The sequence below is a fragment of the Peromyscus californicus genome, unplaced genomic scaffold (assembly GCF_007827085.1).
Source record: "Peromyscus californicus insignis strain IS unplaced genomic scaffold, ASM782708v3 Scaffold_24__1_contigs__length_46423439, whole genome shotgun sequence".
In the NCBI taxonomy this organism is placed as follows: domain Eukaryota; kingdom Metazoa; phylum Chordata; class Mammalia; order Rodentia; family Cricetidae; genus Peromyscus; species Peromyscus californicus.
In genome coordinates this window covers 6,418,106-6,441,141 of record NW_026294535.1, presented here as the reverse complement: position 1 = coordinate 6,441,141, position 23,036 = coordinate 6,418,106, and the positions used below count along the sequence as shown (strand labels likewise).

Genomic DNA, 23,036 nt, shown 5'->3' with positions numbered 1-23,036 from the left:
TAGCCTCTTTCAGGATACAGAGCACATCCAAACCTTTACTTCACCAAGGATCTAAGCAAGGAATGCTCAGAAGTAATGCCTCCCATCTTCTATATAACTCAGTGGAAGCTCTTACATGATCATGTATAAAGAGAGTAAAATAAAATTTCTTGATATTGATTTGGAAATTCAATAACATAATTTAAAATCTTCCATGTAAAGGTGGAAGGGAAAAGGAATATTACTTTTAATGTACCCTATTTAATACTAGATTATTGTGCTTATTTCTATATATAGGTAAGGATTAGTTTTTAAACCTGATTGAAGAACCTTAAGGTAGACTTTTGACAACATGATAAGTGCCCATTAACAGTAATGTGCTCTCTGACTTTATTAATTTAGCTTTCTTGTCCTCTCTAACTCTGTAACAAACAAATAGTATTTCACAAAATATTGCAGACTTCAATGAAATTTATAACAGGCACTTTTTTTTTTTTACAGCATTTTATAATTTGACACTCAAATCAAAATTCATTGTGTTGAATCCATTTCTGGAACATCAAATTGACTATAATCTTGATGATAGATAACTCATCTTTCCTGGTACTTAGAGAAGATGGGGATGAGAGTCCCTTTCTAGATACCCTGAAACTACAGAGATAGACGCCTTCTGATGTGGGAGGCGGAGCTCTTTGTATTTCCTTTTCCCTGTGGTGTTTGTGTTATACCTGGCATTGGCACAATACACAACTTTCAGCTGGGGCCCAAGGGATGGACTGACTCCTATAACTCTAAACAAGTTACTCCTTGTGAGGCACGGCATAGTGTTTTAATCTGGCGATCATAGCAAACTTCCAACAAAAAGAATCATGGTCTACTTACCTAAATTCCCTCAGCAGTTTTGTTTTGATACATCACTTCTCACTTTCTACTTGGAAATGCCTAACAGTCCAGAAGGAGCATCCAACCCAGCCATGTCTGCATTTTAAATGAGTTACTGCCTTCTTATGGGCATGCACAACTAACCTAGCCCGTGGGTCCAAAGGAAAAAAAATAGATAACAATGACTTCCATGTACAAAGGAGCTAGGAAACTCTTACAGAAATTAATAGCCCTCACTTTCAACAAGCTTTTTCTGAGCAGACAGTGGAAGGCACAAACACTCAAAAAAACCAACAATAGCCGGGCGGTGGTGGCGCACGCCTTTAATCCCAGCACTCGGGAGGCAGAGCCAGGCGGATCTCTGGGAGTTCGAGGCCAGCCTGGGCTACCAAGTGAGTCCCAGGAAAGGCGCAAAGCTGCACAGAGAAACCCTGTCTCGAAAAACCAAAAAAAAAAAAAAAAAACCAACAATAAAAAACCCAACCAACCAACTAAACAAACAAAACCATGAAATAGAACATATTATAAAGGCTTCTAGAGTAATATTATTGCTTTCCTGTTTCAAAAGAGAGTTGGCATCTGCTAGAAGATTTTACAAAGGAGGTGACATTTGGGAGAACAGGAGGAAAGTTCACAAAAACAAAACATGGTAGCAAGTCATGTAGGTTGGATGTTGGAAGATATAGGGGGCCGCTGTAGACCCCATGAGTCAATTGATTCATTGACTCATTGATTGAAACATGTCATATAAAGAAGAGAAATGGGCCAGAATAAGACAGTTGGGAGACTGGAGGTTTTGGTGAAGCAGAAAGGACATGCTAATATGAAGAAAAGAGTCGTTCAGTAAATAATGGCAGATAATCCCCATTTTCATCCAAACACTGTCTTTGCCAAGAAAAATACTTCAGAAGACTGGATATGACTTACAGACTGCTGTTTTGTGAGCGCTGCTGTAGGGAGACATTAAGAAACGCAACTGGACAAAGTCAGCTAGTGGCATTCCTTAACATGCCCTGCTGTCAATTGAGGAATTTGGGCTCAATTTATTTAGCCATGCATGGTCACTGGAAAGTTGTTTAGGAAAGGACTAAAGTGATTAGAACAGTGTTTATAGAGATTAATCTCCTGGGTGGGATGCCTGGTGTCAAGCAAGATTGGACACAGAGCGATCATTGAGGAGGTTGTTGCAATAGCTTTGGTGAGTGCTGAGGAGGTTCTGAATAGTGAAGGACTGGATGGAGGGACACATGTGCGTTATTCCAGGGAATTGGTAACAGCTGTTCTGGATCTTGGTACAAAACAAACTATAATGCTACAGCTTGCTTTGTCTAAAGAGTTGGGTTTGATGCTCTGCACTGTCCTAAACATGCTGGGGGATTGCATAAACCATCCATGGCGTTGGCTGGAAACCTGGCCTTTTCTGCTTGACAAGGCCACTAGCCAAATTCTCCACTTGCTCTTGAAGGAACATCCCTTTGATGATCTCTAAATTATTCAATGTTTGGAATTTCAGACTTGGGTTCTTCTTCTAATCAGGAGAGTCTGATATTTTACAAATCCTGGATGATTTGTACCTCTGGTATGTCTGGGGAGAGCTGTGGAGTTGTGCAAAGATAAAGTCTGTGTGGTATTCCTATGAGTCAGCAGAGGTTAGCTGAGTGATGGTACAAAGACAATAAGTGCATGATGGATTGAGTGCGAGGAAAGTGGATAGTTATCAGACAAAGGGATCTTGCGGATCACAAGCAGAAACAGCAGGCTAATGGCAGAAGGGTGTATAAATGAATGAAGCAATCCTCCAAGGACACTGTGGTGAATGCTAGGGTCACAATCCATTCATTGAAGGGTCCAGACAAGGGATGCCACTCAGGAAATCAGGCCCTGCCATACTATGTCACCCTATTTTTCAAGAGACTATGCTTAAAACAATTCACGTACGTGGGTGATAGTCAGGTGGGTTATGAGTGGCGACTGGCGTCTTGTGACACGTGCTTGCAAAGTCTGTGAGTGCAGCCCTTGTGCTAACTTAACCCTGTTGTCACCAGCATGTGGCTAAGCAGGGGACGTTCTGGAGTACAGAGATGGAATCAGAAATAGAAGAAGTATTCCCATCTGACTGTCGGGTTGTAAAATTGATATTTAAGGGGTCCTTGTGCACAAGGGCTGCACTTCTGTCAAGGCAGGTTTCGTCCTCCCTTGGATACCATTTGTAATGCAGCTGATGCTCAGCGGATGGTTCTGCAGCTAAACGGGCGATTGCTGTACGTTTAACTCCGTACGTTTTTTATTAAAGTAACAAGCAAAAGTTAATGAGAGAAGAGTGCTTACAGCACAGTTTTAAAGTTTATCCTTTGCTTTCTGATTGGTGACTGAAATACATTGTTCTCATTCTCGTTTCTCTTTTACTAAAATAGGAGCCACAATGGTTTTGCACTCAATGCAATTTTATATAATACACCCATGTAAACAGCCACGTAGTATATGTATAAATGCATGGATATACACATACACAGCATTGTTGCTGGGCTAATTTTGAAAACTGTGACTATTGGAAAAGCAGCTGGCAAGATCTTAAGGTCTGGAGCTGAGGTCCTGGCCCTGGTGACAGGTTTGAAAATTGCAGCCACAGCAATTGGGAGCTCCAATTTCTAGTTCACGGAAAATCAGGCCACAAGGTTATCGTTAGAGCATTGCTGTGTTTCCTCTGTAGAAAAGCTCCACTGACTAGAGGGAATCGGGGCTAGATACTGCTGCCTTGCCTTGTATATTGCACCACAAACAGGGTAGACCCCAACATCATCATCCAGTTTCAGTAAAAGTTGAGCTTGCTTAGTTTCTGTTCTCTCTCTTCTGGAATGAGGGCCACCACCACCAACAAGTCACCCCAGACTCCAGTGTGCATACAGTCCCCCAGTGTATCTGGCTACCATGTGGATTTGAGGTCTTTTAGGGAGCTAGCAGCCCCTGATCCTGCCTCTCGAATAATCTTCCAGGGTACTTTGAGCATCCTGCCTCCAGATCCACCAAGCAACAGTGGCATGCACCTTTAAGAGCATGTGCTAACCAAGCACACGTGACCCAATGTAAACAAGAGGTTGTTTCTTGTTGTGAAACATTTTCTATATCTACCAATCACATCTTTTTTCCCCTGAAGGAATAGAGCTCCCTATTCTTTATTATTGCCATTTTCTTATGTGAGAGGACCAAAGTCATTTATCCTGAAACCAGTCATCTATCCAGCGACTTTAAGGCTCCAAGTGGCAAGTGCTTGCTTCAGAACCAGCTATATAAGCTCAATAAGCCCATTTCTGTCTTTAGTTTGCTTATACGTCACAGTGCTTCGGCATAGCTCCTGGCCTATGGCTTATATATTAAAATACATTTCCATAATTTCATGCAAAGCATTATCATGAAGAGCCTACAGGAATGCCCACCAGACTTAGGGCACTAACGCTTTTCAAAGCCTTGGGATTCCTACAAGTTTAGGGCCTTCAAAATCGGCCATAAGGGAAGCCTACTGTGTGACTATGGCATTGGTTGTCTAAGACATTATCTCCAAGTATCTGTTCCATCCTTGGAGGTAAGGAGCAGCAGACAAGAAAGAATCCCTGGGCACACAAAGATATCTCTACCCCCAAACTAAGAGAGTGGAACTCGAAGGTATAAGTCACTAGCATTTGCATCTGTGCTGAAAATATATTCATCCTTATAACACGGAACATTTGCTGTGCTTGACAAACTCACAGTGAAATGGTTGGACATGCTGAAAACGGTTTCAGTTTGGTCCTGTTTCTTCCGTTCAGTAGTCATTCATGGAGGGTGTCCAGCCAAGAACAATGAGACAACTGGAGCTTTATCCTTCTACCACACTAGATAGAGTTGCCGTTAAGAGTTATGACGTGTTTCAGGAATGGCAAAGCATCCATATGGAACAAATGCTTGGCAGTATGACAGCTGATGAAACCAGGGAAAAGGAGACAAATTATCAATTTCTCGCTCCCAAATTACCCTAAGAAATTAGATCCATTTTCAGTAGCTTTGCCTTCAAATTTCTTCATTATGTGAATCAACATTACCTTCTGCCAAGCTAAATAAGCCTATGAACAACTGGAGACTTTAACGGAAATAAATATAAGACTCAAAATACATAGGGAAATTTAAACTCCTTCAGGGAAGACCTTCATGGAAGACTGGCAAGTCAGGAATGCAGCGAATGTGTCTACACACTCTTTGCTTTGGGTAGCTTCTACTAGCAAACAATAGAAAATGCGGTAAGTAGCCAGCCAGCTAACGTGCTGTCATATTAAACTGACTCAGAAAAAAAGTTACCCTTTAACCTTTTTCCTTTCTTTCTGAACCCTCCAATCTATCAAATTTCTAAGGTTTATGAAGATATCTGTAGTGTATTATAGTCACACTGATGGGGAAAAAAAAGACTTAATGAAGTTGATTGGGAGAAGTTGGGAGAAATGTTTTCTGAATGAGGAAGGGCCTGGAGTTTTCAATGAGTATTCTCATTCATGTAGCAGCAAATGTGACATAGCAGTTCATTGTGAGGACTTGAACTGTGGTCACCAGGACTATTATACGTGGATTTTTTTCAAGGTTACACTGAACGTGCCTGCTTGTTCAGGAGTTCTCAGGACTGAATGTGGATGACCAAATTGCACTTCTGGCTTTCCCCACTGCTTTGCTTTAGGACTTGATTCCTGGTTCTGTGGATCTGATGGCTGCCTGTGATTCTTCATAGCTCTCCAATTCTTCAGCTCTGCTTGGGCAAATAGAATTGTATCATGGTGTTTTCTGAGGGTAGATCATCCAGCTGCGTTATCTACCTTTTGGATTATATGCCAGGGGTTCATCACTTCCCTGGTCTAGAATGGCTTCTTTACACTAAACTGAGAAGAACAGGAGAGAAGAATGGAGTAAAAGTTTCCAAAGTGGTGAGACATACTAGTGAGGGTCTGGTAGCCTCTGAAAAGTTCCCTTTGACTTAGTGTTGAACTGAGTTTTCAGTGGTGAGGGAAAATTCAGAGTGATCACCTCAAGTAGACCTGGAGACCTAACTCTTTTATTATTTTGGTCTCAGATTCACAACGACAGTAGTTACCAATGGAAAGCAAAGTGCTTATTCTGGAAATGGGAAGAAGAAAATAGATTTTGGAATGACTTTTTCAATATCAAATCAGGAATTTCTTAAGTGTTCCATACTGGCTACTGTGAAGGACAGAAAAAGTATCTATGGGAGTTTAATTCCTGGTTTTCCCAGTGTGATGTAAAATAAGATGGAAATCCAGCAGCAATTGTAACCAATACTTCATCATGTGCTTCAGAAGTGTCTTACTACATCAAATCTGTGTCTCTAGGAATGACTGGCTATAAAGCTCCTGAGAAAGAAAAACACCTTGTTATTGGCCTTTATGGTAATAAAACTCATACTTTTTATTGTATCAAAACTGTGCTTTAAATAAAAGCTGCTTCTTAAATCACTGTCTAAGTCAGACAATGATTAAAAAAAAAACAAAAACAAAAAAACACTCTAGTTGAGCAACATGAGGGAGAAAGATACTTTTCAGCCTGGAAATAAATCCCCTCTGCTGACCACTCTCTTTTGAGGCTAAGCAGGGTTCACTAATAGCTGACTCCAGGGAACAGACATCTTTTGCTTACGTGTGCTACTTCAGTGACGACCTGGCCACCTCTTAGTGGACAAACTCTCAGCAGCCTTCACGCGGTAACATAAGAGGCTTCATCTAGTTCTTCCAACAAGAGAAAATAAAACTGTCACCAAGTGGTCTTTCTAAGTACAAGGAGATGAGTGAGAAGGAGACACCGGCATGCTGTTACCTTTAATTAAGAAGTTAGAGGAAAATACATGACTGAATTAACTTTTCTAGATTATAAGTATTGCAGAAAGTTTTTACCGAAATCAAACCATTGAACTGAATTGTCGGCCATGCGTAAAGACAGAAGGCTAAGTGTCTTATTCAGTCTCTTAAGAATGACATAGTTGAAGGATAGCCCCTTCAGCTTCCGAAGCCCTTCTGTGGCTGCGTCTCAGAACGGTTCTGAGGAGTAATATTTTTATTCACATTTTATGATGAGGAATGGGAGGCTCAAGATCAGAGTGAGTTCCCCAAGATCACAGAGCTGTTCAGTAGGTAATTTGGGTCAGACTCAACGTGGGACTGCTGGCTTTCTGGACAACAAAATGAGTCTGGTGATATTCAGGAAAGGCATCGCAAAGGCTGAGGGGAAAAAATGGCCATTTACTTAGAACTAGGCCTTTTGCTAGTGAAGAATAGAGAGTTTATTTATTAGGGGTCTAAGAAAGGAAGCCACAGTCACAGAGGTGACTTGACTCTGTGTCACCAGCTTCCTTTACTCTGGCTTCAGGTGACCTCAGTCTAACTTCTCAAGCCTACAGCCTCGTGTTGACCATTTCTTTTTGCCCTTACGTCTCTCACCACAAATGAATGAGTTCTATGGCTGCAAGACAAGAAGGAAAGCCTGCAAATGATTTCGGATAGCACATAGAAAGAGCTGTATGTTTCCACAGAAAAGTTTTCAAAATTCCACTGTCTTCCCATCGCCTACTCCAGGCAACGGGCCATCAGTTCCCAACTCAGTAACTAAGGACTGAGTCCATAATCCCGTCATTTAGGAAGGCTTCCTAGGTGGTGTGTTATTTCTAATTTTATACACGGTTTTCCTCCACTTTATTAGTTGTTTCTCTTCTAGAGTTTTTCTAGTTCAGTCGTTCAGAATTGGGGGTAATTTTGCTCCCCAAATATATTAGGCAGTATCTGGAGTAACTTGAGTCCATTACAACTGGGATGATGGAACTCCTGGCATTGGTAGGAGCCAATTGTATTTCGATGAACCTACTCTAACGCACTGGACAGGCCTCTCCTTCAGCAGAAGTTACCAGACCCCGAACTTCAGTAGGCCTGCAGTTGAAGCTCCTATTGCTAATACCATTCCAAAGGAAAGGAAGAGCTGTTTGAAGAATGAAGTATGATTTCAGAACATGCTGCCTGGGTTCATAAAGTAGCAGGGAGATGGAAGAAAAGACATCCTCAGGGTCCCCTAATCCATTTAACCCGGAGTTCTAACTCTTGTGCTCCTTCGCCCAGTTTCATGGATAGTCAGGAGTTGGCTCCACGTGGTTGGCTCCACACAGTCTTTCTAAATTGCTTGCTTCTGATGAAAGACCCATTTCATCAGGGTAAATGGCACAGAGGTAGGGCCATCTTCCCAGAAACACAGAATTGCCTGACAACTCTGACACAGTGTAACCAAACTTTAGCTTAAACATGCCCCTTAGATAGCCTTTCCTGGCACCCCATAAAGACCACAAACAGTTAGGGATTCATAAAGTATTTGCTTGAGAGTCTGAAAAGAAATCAGGTGTAAATTTTTTTTTTTTTTTTGCATGAGACAGAGAAATCTAAAAAAAAAACCCAAAACCTGACAACTGATCCTACAACTCATCAGGCTGTTTCAGATTTTCCAGGAATGCAGCTTTGCTAAGCTAAGTCATTCCAAAGCAGTTCTACCAAAGTTGACATTGGAGAGAGTAGCCAGAGGATCGAAATATCATAATATACAATAATAACCTAAATTACAACCTTAAGTGGCCTTCAATGCCCAAAGCACATCTGAAGGCATTGTACACCATAGATCCAGACAGGCAGGGGATGGCTTTAATTTATGAATACTTCTGCCACAAGGGAACAAATCGTTAACTCTCAGGTGAGTTGATTAGAATGAAGGGGTTGCCTGGGACTGTTCATTTGGATGAACTTGATTTTATGCCTCCCCGGGTCGTTTTAAGTTACCAGGTAATTTCACATAGGCATGATTAATTGCTATCACCTGGAGGAAAGCTGTGTTGGGGTCAGAAGAAAAGGAATCAACATACCTCCTACCACCACTCATTAGCTATGTGATCTTGAATACATAACGTCCCTCTGTTTTAATGTTGATAAGATTATTTTCAAAGATTTCCAAGCTTGTAGCAGGGTTTAATATTCTCCTTTCACTAATCAGGTAGCTTTAAAAGACAGATAGAAATACATATATTTGATCAATTATCAGGTTCTTAAGTATCTTCCCGGGATTTCAGTATAAGTTTTTTTTCTTTTGAAATGGAAATTACTATTCCTGCAGAATGCCTGAACATTTAAAGCAAAAGGTTTTAATTTAAAAGACTGTGTGGTCTCTTCTGGGTTGCACAATTTCTCTTTGTGTCTCCGCTTCTGCTGATCAAATATTGCAAAGCCATTAATTACCTTAGGACAAATTCAGAGGGCCACGTGCAAAGGGTCTGGTGAATTACACAAAGCAATACGCCAGATGTAAAGCAAGCGCAGGGTTTCTCTTGGTATCTAAGGTTCAGTGGAAAACTAAAAGGAGCAGTTATGCCAAGAATGAAAACCCAGAGCTTGCCAAGTGCCTCTTTAAATGTCTCTAGCCAATGTGAGACTAAACAATGCATTAAATAGGCATATAACTTGCTACAGTTAGGGAATTGCATGTCAAATAACAGCTCTTTGCTATGTTTTAAACATGATCTCACATATAGATAAAGACAAACAAAACTCTGTGATGTCGTCTCCTTGGTCTAACAGTTAATAAGAGGTTTGAACTTTGCAGGCAACCAAAATAATTCTTTGGGAATGTAAGAGCTCATGAAGATTCAAAGAAAGGTGTGGGATGGAATGGTGCCAGGGTAACAGCTTGGTGCAAACAGGACAGTTTGCCACCATGGTCGTCAAAGGCATCTGGCTACATGCGAGATCCAAGCCTTTGTGGCCCGTTATTAAGGACAATTGGGGAATCTCCTTGAGAGAGACCCTTGTGCGTGTCTTCAATGTATCTGGTTCTTTGCTGTGGGCTTTGAAATCCAAAGGAAGGCTTCTGGAGAGATGGGATTGGCTCTGATGGAGCGCATAAAGGATGCTGGCATGGCATGTGGTGTCTGGACAAGAGAGTTGGAAGAACACTGAAGTCATATAATGCTCTCTCTCTCTTGGACCTACCGCCACTGCTGATGTGAGACCTTCTGAAACCACGGTCTCTAACAGTCTGTTGAGATACTCATTGCATCGATAGAGGTCATGTGTTCTCAGCCACTGGCTGTTCCCACCCCTCTAAGGCTCCCACTGCCTGTCATAGTACTGCATAACTTTTGACTCCACTTTCCCAGTATCCCACAAGAGATGTTCGGCCCAACTAAATAGCCTTTTGGTAATTCACTGTGAAAAAAAAAAAAAAAAACCCTTCCAGACTAAAAGCTGCAAGAAAGGAAACATTTGAGGTTTTCTGATAGAAGAAGAAGAAAATGCAACCAGTGAGTGATACGTAAGGCTTCCTGGTGCTCACAGGAAAGGGGCCATGTACTGTCTAAGGGGATCCTGTGAAACTTCTTGTACAGTACTTATCTCGAATCAAAGGAAACTTTTCCTTTTTACTCTGAGGAAATCCCACTGGTATTTTCTTAATGGTCCCTGGGGTAAAATGCAGGTTCATTACAAGGAACCTCCCCTCCCAGGCCTCATTTCAAGAAAATGTTGAAAACCAGCTGCTTTCTACCAAGGCTCTTACTCCTTATTTTCCAGAGGATGTCTGTGATTTGGGGAGCATTTCCCTAGACTACAAAACTGTGCAAGGGACCAAATGGGCATATTGCATATAGACAAGAAGTTGCAGGTCTGTTTTTTTGGTCCATCAAGTTTCAAAATCTCCATACCTTTCATTTCATTTTGTGTGTGTGTGTGTGTGTGTGTGTGTGTGTGTGTGTGTGTGTGTGTGTGTGTGTGTGTGTTGTGTGTGTCTATTCTGTGCGGGGTGTCTTGTCACTGTACATGTCAGACTAGCTGGACTGCAAGCCTCTAGGGCTTTTCCCATCTCTGCTTCCCACGTCTCCTTATTAGAACACTAGAACCGTAGGCTTGTGCTACCACATCTGGCTTTACATCTTCATACTTGCGTGACAATGCGACCTGCTGAGCATCTGCACAGTCCATATCTTACACTCCTTACTTGTCTAATGCAATAATCATCTTTGCCTGTCAAAATGGGGATAGAGACAAAATGGAAGAGCAAATGGATTTTGAAAAAAGTAAATGTGGTGCAAGCCAATAATTTTTCTTGTCATCAATACTAAGAAGATTCCCATAACTGTTACTACCAATTATTTTATCAGTTGCCCCAAAGTGGAAAAAGTGTGAGTGCAGAGCTAACTAGACTTTTCAGAGATCTTATTTTTCACAGTGGATTCTGCAACTGAGTCCAAGGAGAGAGTAAAATAAATTCACTAGCTAACGAGTGTGGTACCTCTATGTGCCAGCCACCATTCAAAACTAAGATTATAATCTATTAGCTCATTTAACCCTAATATCAATACTATAAGGAGGTCCCATTTTACAAATGAAGAAATTGAGGCACAGTGTGGTTAAGGAGCTTGCTCAAGGTCTCCTAGAGTAAGTTACAGAGCTAAAACTCAACCCTGGATTTTTGTCAAATGAGGCCAACATTTTTGCCCTTGAACCCTTCATTCTCCTGTTTATAGTACTCCATCCAGGAGAAGGCCGTCTTAACCAATATTAACATGCCATAAAATTGAAAACTATTTTCTAATTTCACACAGTAACGATCATTTTCTTAGTCCTACAGACGAGTCTTCTTGGGTCTATTTTAAAAAGTAGTAGAAAGCATTTGCGGGTCAAGATAAAAGCCCAATGCCTTTTTTTTTTCCAAACCATACCTGTGGCCTATTAGCTCCATGTAAAAATAAGGGCAAGGTTATAAGGTCAATTCCAGATGTATCAATTTCAAAGAGAATAGTTTTTCCACAGGCAGTGACCGCACTCACCCCTAACATGGACCAGCACTCACACAAATGCATGCCTGGCATCCCCAGATGGGTGCTGTGTGTAAAGAAATGTACATGGATGGAGCTCAGAGTCCACACTGGCCCCAAAGCAAAGCTAATGGTCGCTATGTGTCTTTTTGAATACTCCATTCTTCTTCTATTGGACAGACTGTATCTAACAGGCTGCCAAAAGGCTTTGGATAGATTCATAGGGTCCTCTTCCATGCTAATGGACAGACTTCCTCACTGCTTCTGAAAGTTGAGGCGAGGTGAAAGCGCAAAGATGACAATCACCAGACAGTCCTCGGTAACAAAGAGAAATGTCAACCTTGGGCTTATGACCTGGGAGTTTGTGGCCATGTCTGAGTTTCTGTTCTGTCCTTGGAGACCTAAAGCCCAAATTAAAATATAGCAGAGCAGCTGGCTCTCATTTCTTGAAGTGAGCAGATTGCCTACCTTTGGGGACCAACCGAAATGATGTCAAGAAGACAAAAGAAGCTAAATGTTCCTTGGTCACTAGTTAAATCCAGGGTTCTCCTTTCTTCAATAGCGTGAATGCTTGTTGCTCGCAACCTAGAGGTCGTCCATTAAAGTTAAAAGTCATTTACTTTAACAAATCCCCCTTGCTTTACAGACAAGGACATTTCAGCCCAGGAAGTTTAAATGCCAGCCAAAGTCACACAAATAATGATTGACAGGTCTGGGGGTAGTTTTATGAGCTCTGTATATCAAAGGAAAGAAGCCTGAGTTCATAATAATAACCCAAACCTAGGAAGGTTTGTGCAATCAATAACAATGAAAGCTAATTGCAAAGTTTCACTTAAACTCTTTAAAAACAGTATGCTTTAACACATGAAGGATGTCATGGTTTATTCAGATCTGGTCTTAATAAGCATGCATTGTAGGGATGTTTTACTAAAGCCATAAATCTGGGTAACTGAAAGGGTTTCCAACTTTCTTTTCTAATTGATTTACTTCTCCTTCCCCCAAGACCGCCTGAGGTCAAGCATATACAGTTTATTTAAGAGACTGTTTATAGACTCTTAAACTAAAAAGGACCCCAGAACCTCTCTTTCTTCTGGTTGTTCTTAATTGAAACCATTCAAGGTGGTTGGTTGCCTGTCAACTTCTTAAATACCTCAAAGGGGAAAAATTCCAGAAGTTCCCAAACAGCATCTTAAAATGGTTATAATCACCATAGTTATCAAAAGTTATACCTGTGGCAAGCTTAACTTTTCCCATTTTGTTTTACCCATGCGGTGTGCTTCAGACAAAACAAAGTTATAATGGGCCCTCTTCTGTGTGTGTTCCAGCACATGGGTGAGTTAATACAGAGCTCTTGCCTAGTGAGCTTTTGCCTCCACAATGGCACCCCACTCCCCACAGGACCAAGACAGCATAAGCCTGATTGACACGCTCTGTCTATGGTACATGGGGAAGAAGCCATAATTAGCTCTTCCTTGGGGTCTTCATTTTGTAAACTGTCTGGGGAAGCTGCATTCATTTTGGATCAACTGTTCTGCTTCTGCTGGAAGATACTCACACACCGTCATCCAGAAGGTTGTGTCTGCTGCGCTCCCACAGAACTTGGGCTAGAGAGGAATACGCACTCATTTGCAAAATTGGGTCAGTCTACCAAAGCAAGAATTGCCAAACAAACAAATGAAAAACTTACTTAGAACAATTCTAATAGGATTCAAAACCCCTCCTTGTTAAATATTTTGTATTATCCAAAAAGTAAAGATGGAGGCAAATTTCTCTCAGATGTTTAGATTATCAACCCCAGATCAGACACTTCCTTCCACTATTAAGAGAAATATATACTTCCAAAGTAGAGTTGAAACAGGTTAAAATAAAATGATATGGGCACAAAAAACAAACTTTGGAAATAAGAGGAAAACTCAGTAAGTGTCTTGGAGGGACAGCCATGCGGAGAGTGCTTCCTTTTAAAAGGTGCTTTGATGACTGTAAATGCTTAGGACTGACTTTGCCACACACAGTAAATCTCAGGGGATGGAAAGGAAACTCAATAAAATTTGTTGACAACAGTTAATGCCTCTAAGAATAATTGGCTCAGGAACAAAACAGACCATCAGTGTAGCTTGGGGATGGCCAAAGTACAGCTTCTAAGTTCTTGTTGGAATACATACATTGCATTCAGTGGGGGCAAAGCGAAACAGTTTCATCAAATAACTGGGTAGGCATGAGTTGAGAAGCCTGTCCCCAAATATTTGGCAGTCATAATTCGTCATGGTCCTTACTATGAGGGTCCCACAGAAGCAGTTCTATTATGTTTACTTGGATTCAGTCTTGCCAGTTTAAATTTATAAATACCAGCAACTACTGTATCAGTCAGACATTGAACTTGACCCCGACCTTCAAAAATAAATAGCTATGGCCTTTGAGGGGTTCACTCAGAGGGCAGAGCTTCATGAAGACATGCCATACGTGAGATGGATATTTAGGGAAAGCATTAAGAATATACACTTTTCTCCCAAGGTTTTTTTCTCCTACAGCATATGATATGCACACTTTTTTTCTAACCTCTGTCTAGACTCTTGCTCTAAAGGCAAGGTCAGTCAGTCTCTAATTCATCTCTGGGCATTTTGGCTGTACCTTCTGCTACTGCCCAGCAGATGCTCCCCCAGTGTTCTGAAGTAAACTAAACCAACTGAAAAGAACCAGCTTTTCTCAGGTAGAAAGGTTGTGGTGTTGAACACAAAGCTATCAAGAATACCTTTGTGCTTAAGGAACAGAGGCAGACAGGGGATTTAGCTTAGATCAATGGATACCTATAAGGCAGAATATGATTTTAAAAAAAGAATGAAATACCCTTAATGGCAGAATTGGATATAGCACATGTTTCACAAAGCCATTTTTGTCCAGAATTCTTTTATGATATTCTGTCACTTGTCTTATTTTATTTTGCCAAAATCATGGTAAATACACATTACCAGTCTCCTGCTTTAAATATCAAGTGGCTATATGGATTCCTTTTATTTTGAGTTATTAAGTATATGTTAAACACATTTACTAAAATTTGATCCTTGTAGTGATCAGATGCAAAGACCTTTTCAGTGCATTAAAATTTGTTTCCATTGTCAGGGTTCATTGCTCAAGTGTCTGTGTGAACATATAAAAGTACTGGCCAGTTATCTAGTGTTGATTCATTATTTCTTGTCTTAGTTTTCATTATCTACTGCAAACATCACAGGCATGGAAAAATCCAGTAGTCATAGACCATATATGGAAATCCTGGGGACATGATGATGAGTTTTACAATTCCACCTGGCACTAAAGAGAGGGCACTTGCAAGCTTGGAAATGATCAGTGAACTGGATGAAAGGAACTTGAACAAGTGGGTTACCAAGGCAAGACCAAGTCCTTGGGAACCAGAGGTGAGAACCGCTCATGCTTTTCAAAGTGAAAACGTGGATCAATGGTAGCAAATTATAGAATGATCACAACTCATTGTTTGTCATGTTGACGACTCATGGTCACCTTCTCTAGAACATTTTTAAAGATGAAGCAAGTCTGGTATTAAAAAAAAATCACCCACCCAATAAATTTATTCATTTACCCTCCAACAGAGAACTAGATGAAACTATTTCATTGTCAGAATTTTAAGTGAATGTATTAAAATAAAGGACTGACAGGAAGCACCAAGTGGACATTTTTCCATTCCAATAGCTAAAAGCATGTTTGACTCTTTGATGATATTCTGTCACTTGTCTTTTTTATTTTATTTTGCTAAAACCATGGTAAAGGAGCATTACCAGTCTCCTTAGTACTTCCCTTGCCCATCTCCAGACTTGTATGCATAAACTTTTACCTCATTCTTACACACACACACACCACCACCACCACCACCACCATCACCCACCACCTCCCACCCCCCACCCCCCCACCCCACCCCCACCACCCGCCACCACCATTACCACCTGCCTCAAGAGAGACTTTTAGAATGTGAATCATACAAGAGCTATGCAAAGCTTGGTAGGTCACTGAGGTAATCTGTCTGCACGTGAGTGATAGGAACCCTGAGGAATGATTCATGCCCCAGTTTCTTGGAACTCTTTAAACTTACAAAGAAATGTACAGAGTTCACATCTGTCTCTCAGTTTTTCACTGCATTATAATGTGCTGCGAGATGGAGGTGTGTGGGGTAGATTGTTTTCAAGTGATCCCTTGCCTTGGTAGTCATTGACTTGGTGTGTGTTATTTACAGACATTGACTCCTTTGTCTCTTTTTCACTGACTGTTGACTTTCTTACTGTCTGAGACCTATTGATAAGATATGCAATGCTGACTTTTTCAAAGAGTCCTCTCCAGGTGGATATGACACCCAGGGAAGAACTACATCAAAGGGAAGTAGTGACAAAATATCAAGGTCAATTTCCAAGGAGAGCATTTTGGTATGCCACTCCAGTGTGCAGTTAGAAGCCTCTATATTTACAAACATGTCTTGGCAAAGATCACCTTCTGTCCACTCCTGGTGACTTTGTATCACATGGAGACATCTAATTTGCTCTCCATTTAATTTATTTCTCAAGTTCACATGAATTTGGGGGTGGGGGATCCTTATCATTTTATTATAGATCACAGAACACTCAAAGTAATCCTGCATGTCTTCCAAATGTTTATATATGCTCCCAAAGGTCTAAGAACAAAACCTCCTATCCTCCAGGGCTGTTCTGTCCTATTCTTCATTAGCAAGGATAGGAGAATGGGGGTAGACCATAAGCTGGAGAAAGACCCATGAGGAAGCAAAACTCTTAAGGAAGAAAATTCCACCCTAAATCTCCCAAACCCGCCAAAGCCCTCCTGAAACACTATGCATACTTTGAGGGGAGGAATCTTGGGCTGAGGATGGCTCAGCCATGGCCAGTCATTCAGTTATTCATACAATCCCTGCAGTTGTAAATCCACAAACCCATATACTTTAGAACTGTAGTAGCCTGGAGAAGGGTGGTGGGAGTGGGTGCGGGAGAGTTACTCACTGAAGTAAAAGCCCCTCGGTCCACACACGAATTGAAGAGCGTCCACCAGCTCAGCCCCGCAGAGGGTCTCCGGTGCAGCTGTAGTAGAGCTGGTGAAGGTGAGCAAACAGAGGGCCAGGTAGAAGAGATGTGTAGACGGCATGATGTGGACCTTTATCTGCCAGAGGGGAGAAAAGGAGGATCAGGTATCCTTCTGGGTCCAGAAAGGGTGGGGCAGGGATGCACTGACTCTTAGGATGTCCATGTCATCACTCATCAAAATTCTCTGGCAATGCGGCAAGAAGGGCCCCTGCGGGTCCTGGCCTGAGCATATCTTGACATCAGACAACCTATGTTTAGTCCCTTTGACCTCCAGAAGTCCTCCTGAACCTGATAAAACATCTCAATTATCAAAAGTTCAATTTGCTCAGCTTTGTGGTCAAACTGTTTCCATCTAAATGCTCTAAAACACGGCTCTCTGCAAAGGACACATATATCATTATATTTATTATTGATCAAAATACTAAATGAACTGGGGCATCATTTTCTGCCTATAGATTACGAAGATTTGACAGTGGCCAGAAAGGCATTGTGAAAATACATCATTACAGCTTTTCAGAGGGCGAGCAGGGGGTGAGGGAGGGAGAGAGAACAGGAGTTGGGGAAGAGGACGAGGTGGCTCACCTGAGAACATCAGCAGTTAGCCCTGCCACAAGTGGAAAGCAAATAAGCAATCCAGAGAGAGGAAGAACGTGAGGACTTAGGGATGAAATTGTCTCTCACACAGCACAGTGACAGAAAGATCCGATGCTTTTCCTTAAACACCGTGAAGGACATAGTCTGGACCTCTATAGTAAGTGCAGGATGACAGGAGAAAGTCACGAGGCCTTTATTTATTAACTAAAGGTTTAGATGAGGAGAGAGCCTTCAAGAAAAAGACTCCAAAATGAGGGGAAACCCTTTTGTCTGCTGCTGCTGCTGCTGCTGCTGTTACGCTTCAGTTTAATGGAGCATGAGCAGTACGGTTTAATGACATCAGGCTGAGGTGGGAAACCCAGCACGTTTTGCCTCTCCTGATTATTCTCTGCCCCTTTGGGAAACATTTCTAAGTCGTGGGTGCTGGATTCAGGGCCTCTCTGGAAGAAAGGGCCAATGACCCACCCTCAGACAAGGCAGGCAACAGATTCTGCTCTGTCCAGCTTCTCTCCAGAAAGTCTGGGGAGGTTAGAAGCAAATGTCCATGTTTTATGGCTGCCTTGGGAAGAGGGTTTCTAGTTTCTGTGTCTGCCTGGGAGAGAGAATGACAAGTGGGAAAGGAGAGGATGGCAGAAGGTCAGGAGGTTTGGAAATCATTTTCTGAGCTTTAACAGGAAATAAAAGTAGTTCTTACATCCTAAAGTCCCTCTCTTCAAGTCCACTATCCAGAAAGGTCCAGACAGATAGTGATTTTCTATGTGCAGAGCACTGGACCCAAATCATGCAGCAGCCTTTTCTTGAGCAACAGGAATTCTGACTTAATCTCCGGGAGGCATTCATGTATCATTCTATCACTTTTATAACAAAATCTATCAAGGGACCTCTGCTTGGCACAAGTTGGTCAATGGCTGATAGCCAAATGGCACCCCTGCCAAAGTCGGGGTTCCTGTGACTCAAGTCTCTCTTCATTCTAAGAAGCAGACACATGGGAAGACAGACAAATAGTTTTCCATATTGCTGATTGTGGAACCAGCATGGACTTTCTTCTAGGAAGGCTCCCAAGGGGAACAGCTTCACCTCATTCCAGATACGTATGCTTTCAGCAGCATGGGAAGAGTCACCAACGTGTTATTAGGTGGCCTACTCTATGAAAGGGGTCATGGCAATACACTGGAAGCTATATTTTTTAAAAGAGCTCTTTTTGAACCTCACGGTTGGGGAAAGTTCACTCAATCCCATCTGGTTTGGAGAATGAGATCTAGACATTTTGTTTATGACCACTTTCCCTGTCCTGGGTGAATTCTCAACTTAATGGTCCTGCATCCCTGGCAAATTTTGCTCCGTTATTTTAAACAAATTTCCAATTTTGTGGCTAGATCTTCAGCTTAGCATTTGGAGGGGGCAAGGAACCCCAAGTCCCTGATTCTTGATAGCACCAGATAAATATTTCAAAGTGCTTGTAAAGTAGCTGTAAAGGAAAGGAACACTCTCTACTTACAGATCATCATGAAAGAGGGCGTGCACCCATAGAGGACGTAGGACCTCAGTTAAGCCCTCGGTACATTTCCTCAGTAGGACTTCGGCATGGAAGCCCTCCATCTCTACACAACCAAAGGCACAGGATTTCCTAGAAATGAGCTAATATCCACTCAGTTCTCTTAGTTGTAAAAAGAATGAAGGGGTGTTTACCCTGTAGCATTTCTCATGGAAAACTGAACAAATCTGACCCAACAGGGCTTCATGGCTCTTTGTGAAAGGGCAGCCCTGTAATCCCCATAATTGGTCTTAGAGAACACATCCCTACACGCTGGCAGCAGGTCAGCTCTAGAATGAATAATACTCCAGCAAACCCATTTCTGAAACACCGCCCCCTATCCCTGCTGAGTTTCAGATAGTGGTGAAGGCCAGCCACCTGCAATGGTTAGTTTGGACCAACTCCACAGGAACTATTAATCAATCTCACAGCCTTTGTAAGTTTAGACTGTCATGAGCTGTCACAAACTACATTTTAATAGTTATTTTAAGTCCAGCAAGACATATACATCTCTAGAGTTTAAAAACTGAAAATTGCTTTAACCAATTTTTCCTTTCTTTTCTGCATGGAATTATACTGAAAACACTGTCTGATAAATACCAGTACTTACAATTCTAGGACCTCTGGTACATTTTCCTTTAGCTCAGACACTAGTCCAGCACACCCACAGAGAGTCGGAGTTTATCACATCATGTTCCCCAAACAGAAAACAATAACGAACTTGCTTAGGAGCTAAGAAAAGTTCCCAATAAGCCTTCCCATATGTTCTCCATTTCCTCGGCCCCTTATTTCGTCACCCACAAGGAAAAGGAACAGAGAGAAGTCAGGGGGTGTGATAGGAAGAGGTCAAGGAAGAGCCTGCGAAAGACAGGGCAAAAAAAATCCCAATCCCTAACCTGGAACACTTTCCTCAAAGACCATCCACAAATCCACGTTTCCAAAGACCTTCCTGTGTTAAACAAGTGGGATATCAATTGATTCCAGATGTCTGAATGACAGCGAAAACGCCCAGCAGAAGTGTGAGGGCAATAGACATGAGAAGGTACTCACTGGAAGTGCAGTCATTTTGGTACGTCCCAGGTCTTTTTCACAGCAGGTCAGGGTGGGTATTATGAGGCTGATGTGAATAGAAAACTCAGGACTTAAAAACATGTGCTGTTTTGTGGGTGGGGTTTGTGAAAGCATCTAGTTACATTTGGACACCCAGGCAGGTATGCTATGAGCCTGGGTAAACTGCCTTTTGTCCATTCAAACCATGAGCAAGCTGCACAGCTGGGAGTCGAGTCAACCCCCCCCTCCACTCCCCCCCACTCCCCCCTCCCCCCTCCCCCTCCCCCTCCCCCACCCCCCCCTCCTCCTTGCCCCTCCCTCCCACCTAGTGAAGACGCTGATTTCCATTGTATGGCTATCTATCTCAGCTACCCAGAATAGTGATCCAAGTTCCAGCTCCTTGCCTTCCTCCCCCACCTTCCCCTGGCTCCAGCACTGGGAAATACCTTGAGACTTAGAGTACAAAGCCAGCCTGTGCCCTGTGTGCACTGCTCTAGGCAGTTGTGCTCATTGAATTACATTTCAAAGACCGCCACACAGCAGCTCCCTCCAACCATCTCCTGCTGCAAGCACGGAGGGAAAAAAGTTTGAAGCATATTGCTAGCACCACTTCTGAAATGTTCTGCAGACCCAGCCTGGAAAGAAAGTTCATTTGGAGAGGATTTTCCAAACTTGCAATGAATGCCGAGGTAACATTCCATGGTTTCTTGGACGAGCCTTTTAAATAGGGAGACGCAATCCCAGCTGCCAGACCACACAGCGTATATGAACGCTGACTTCATTCCTGTAAGGTGGCTGGAGCCTGTTGGCATCTCAAGGATGCCAGAATTAAGTGCTTGACAAGGTTGTCTCCCTAACTCCCAAGCCACTTACTTGCCTAAGAAAAGTCCTAGCGACGATGCGTTTGAAAGCAGCCGAGAAACGCTGCACTCTGTGGCTGGGATCTTTTATGAATTAAGCCCTCCGGCAACTGCCTCCAAGGAGCCAGCGACAGCGGCTTAAAAGTGCTTGCAAATTGAAAAAACACAAGTCTGGAAGGATATAATTTTGCTGAGAATGGAAACTTGAACTAGACCCAGTGATCGGAAAGGAGAAGTCAGTGCGTTGACGGCGGCAGCCGCAGCCAGATTCACCTAAAGAGACTTTACTGCACCCCGTGCAAGAGCCGAGGCTTGCAGCTCGAAATCCAAGCCCAGACTCGGTCCACGAAAGCCCCCTTCCAAAGAGAAAAGTTGGACAAGCAGCCGCCAGAATGCGCCTGCTTTCCGAGCACAGCGTGGATCTGTTTAAATTTTCCGAATATGCAAAGACAGCAAGTTGTCTAAGCGCTCTTTTTCAGAAAAGCAAATTAAACTTCACTTTAACTTTGACTTTCTGGGCATAAGTGCAGAGAATCCCCGATTCTTGGCTCCAAAAAAGCATATTTAGAAAGCTTTCCTATCGTCTAAAATGTAACTTTTAATCTATGACATGCCTCGTAAATAAAGTCCTGACGAATTACACACACACACATAGAGACAGACACACAGGAACATGGTCTTAAAAAGCAAACGCCTGCACCTGTGAAAGAAAAAGCAAACCCAAGTTCACATCCATGCTTTCAAGCCCCGAGCCATAGGCAAGATTTAAAGGAACCTCTTTAAAACGGCAGCGCGGAAGCCCTGTGGAAGTGGAGGGTTTATCATAAGTACCTTGCAACAGTTTCTACCCGGACCGATATCTCTGCAATTGCATTCATCTCCCGGGGCTCTTTTCACAGCTCGCACAGAAATGCACATTCAGCAATTTGTAAATAACTCCCAGTTCTGAAACAACGCAAATTCTAAAGCGAATAACAATTCTAGGCAGAAGAAAACAGTGCACAGTTGAAATACAATTCCCCAAGAGTTCAAAGAATAAGAGATATTTACCTTCAAGAAATCACAGGAGCAGCACTTGAATAATTGAGTTGGAAGACTGCTGATTTTCCCCATTGCTTCTGAAGTACAAAGTCTGAAAATGAATTGGTGAGCAGGAATAATGAGGTAAAAAGAAATCCAGAGAGATGGGAGATGTTAGAGGAGCAATGTCACATTTCAATTTTGAGGACTTTATTCCATTGCGCAGGCTCTCTCTGCTCCGAATTTAGCAGTGACAGTGAGATTTAGCAAACAGAAGAGGGATTTAGAGAAAATCCTCACATTTATCTCCAAAACACAGACACTGTAGACAGGAAACAGCTGGGGGAGCTTTCGCCTCCTCTCTCTCCCTCTTCTGGCAAAGTTATCGAGTAAGGACTTTTTTGGGCACGGTGACAAATAACATCATACCTTTGCTTTTAAAAACTGGAGCACAGAAGCATTTTTTTTCCCCCTTAAAAGAATGTGTGTTACTGACAGGGTTAGCAGACATTAAATACTGATGCTGCCATAGAAAATAGGGTCTGTTCTCTGATTAACTTTCCACAGGGCATGAAGGTACACATGCCTGCTAATACACCTTACCAGGATTAGAGGATCTAAGTGGGACAGGGGGGCAATTTTGTATTTATTTTAGGGCCAATACAAAATTTGAAAAAGAAGAAAAAAGGAAGAGAAGATCATCTCCAGAAAGTCTAACGATGTTAACCCTGAAATGACCGGGCTAAACTAGTTTGAAAGCCAGCGCTCCGGTGACCCCTTGTCCTAGTTGCTAAGCGAGGGGAATGATCTCATTTCCTAAAACCTATAGACAGGCAGGCGGCAGTGGGCTGGCTCCCATTAGGACACTGTATCATGCTTTGTGCAGAGAAAAAGACTATGCTGAGCTCTGGAACCAACAGAAAAATAAAAAAGATCTTATTTTTCAACAAAGCTGTCACCTCTGCAACCCCAAGGAAACAGATATGAGGGACACACTGGTTCCCCGTTGGCCATATTTTTCTGCATAACTCTGTGTGTGTGTGTGTGTGTGTGTGTGTGTGTGTGTGTGTGTGTGTGTGTGGTAACTGTGTTTTCTTTCTCCATTTTTTTTGTGTGTATATTCCAAATAATACCAGCTGGCTAGCAATACCCTCTCT

At 42.3% G+C, this 23,036-nt stretch overlaps 1 protein-coding gene across 7 annotated transcripts in view; it reads right to left on the bottom strand.

The window, feature by feature from the left end:
- The window catches only part of Igf1 (insulin like growth factor 1), a 75,049-nt gene extending 52,491 nt beyond the window's left edge, over nt 1-22,558 (bottom strand). Inside the window, exons 1-2 of one of the 7 annotated variants that reach the window (XM_052753028.1) lie at nt 21,910-22,558; nt 16,741-16,897 (exon numbers count right to left, since the gene is read on the bottom strand). In XM_052753028.1, the coding sequence (XP_052608988.1) occupies nt 16,741-16,897; nt 21,910-21,972 (220 nt within the window). In that variant the 5' untranslated portion in view covers nt 21,973-22,558. Of the gene's footprint in view, nt 1-16,740; nt 16,898-17,403; nt 17,723-19,999; nt 20,151-20,872; nt 21,628-21,690; nt 21,795-21,909 lie in introns of those variants that run through there. The other 6 variants (XM_052753029.1, XM_052753027.1, XM_052753031.1 and 3 more) reach the window with 6 other exon arrangements.
- Nucleotides 22,559-23,036: the final 478 nt, after the last annotated feature.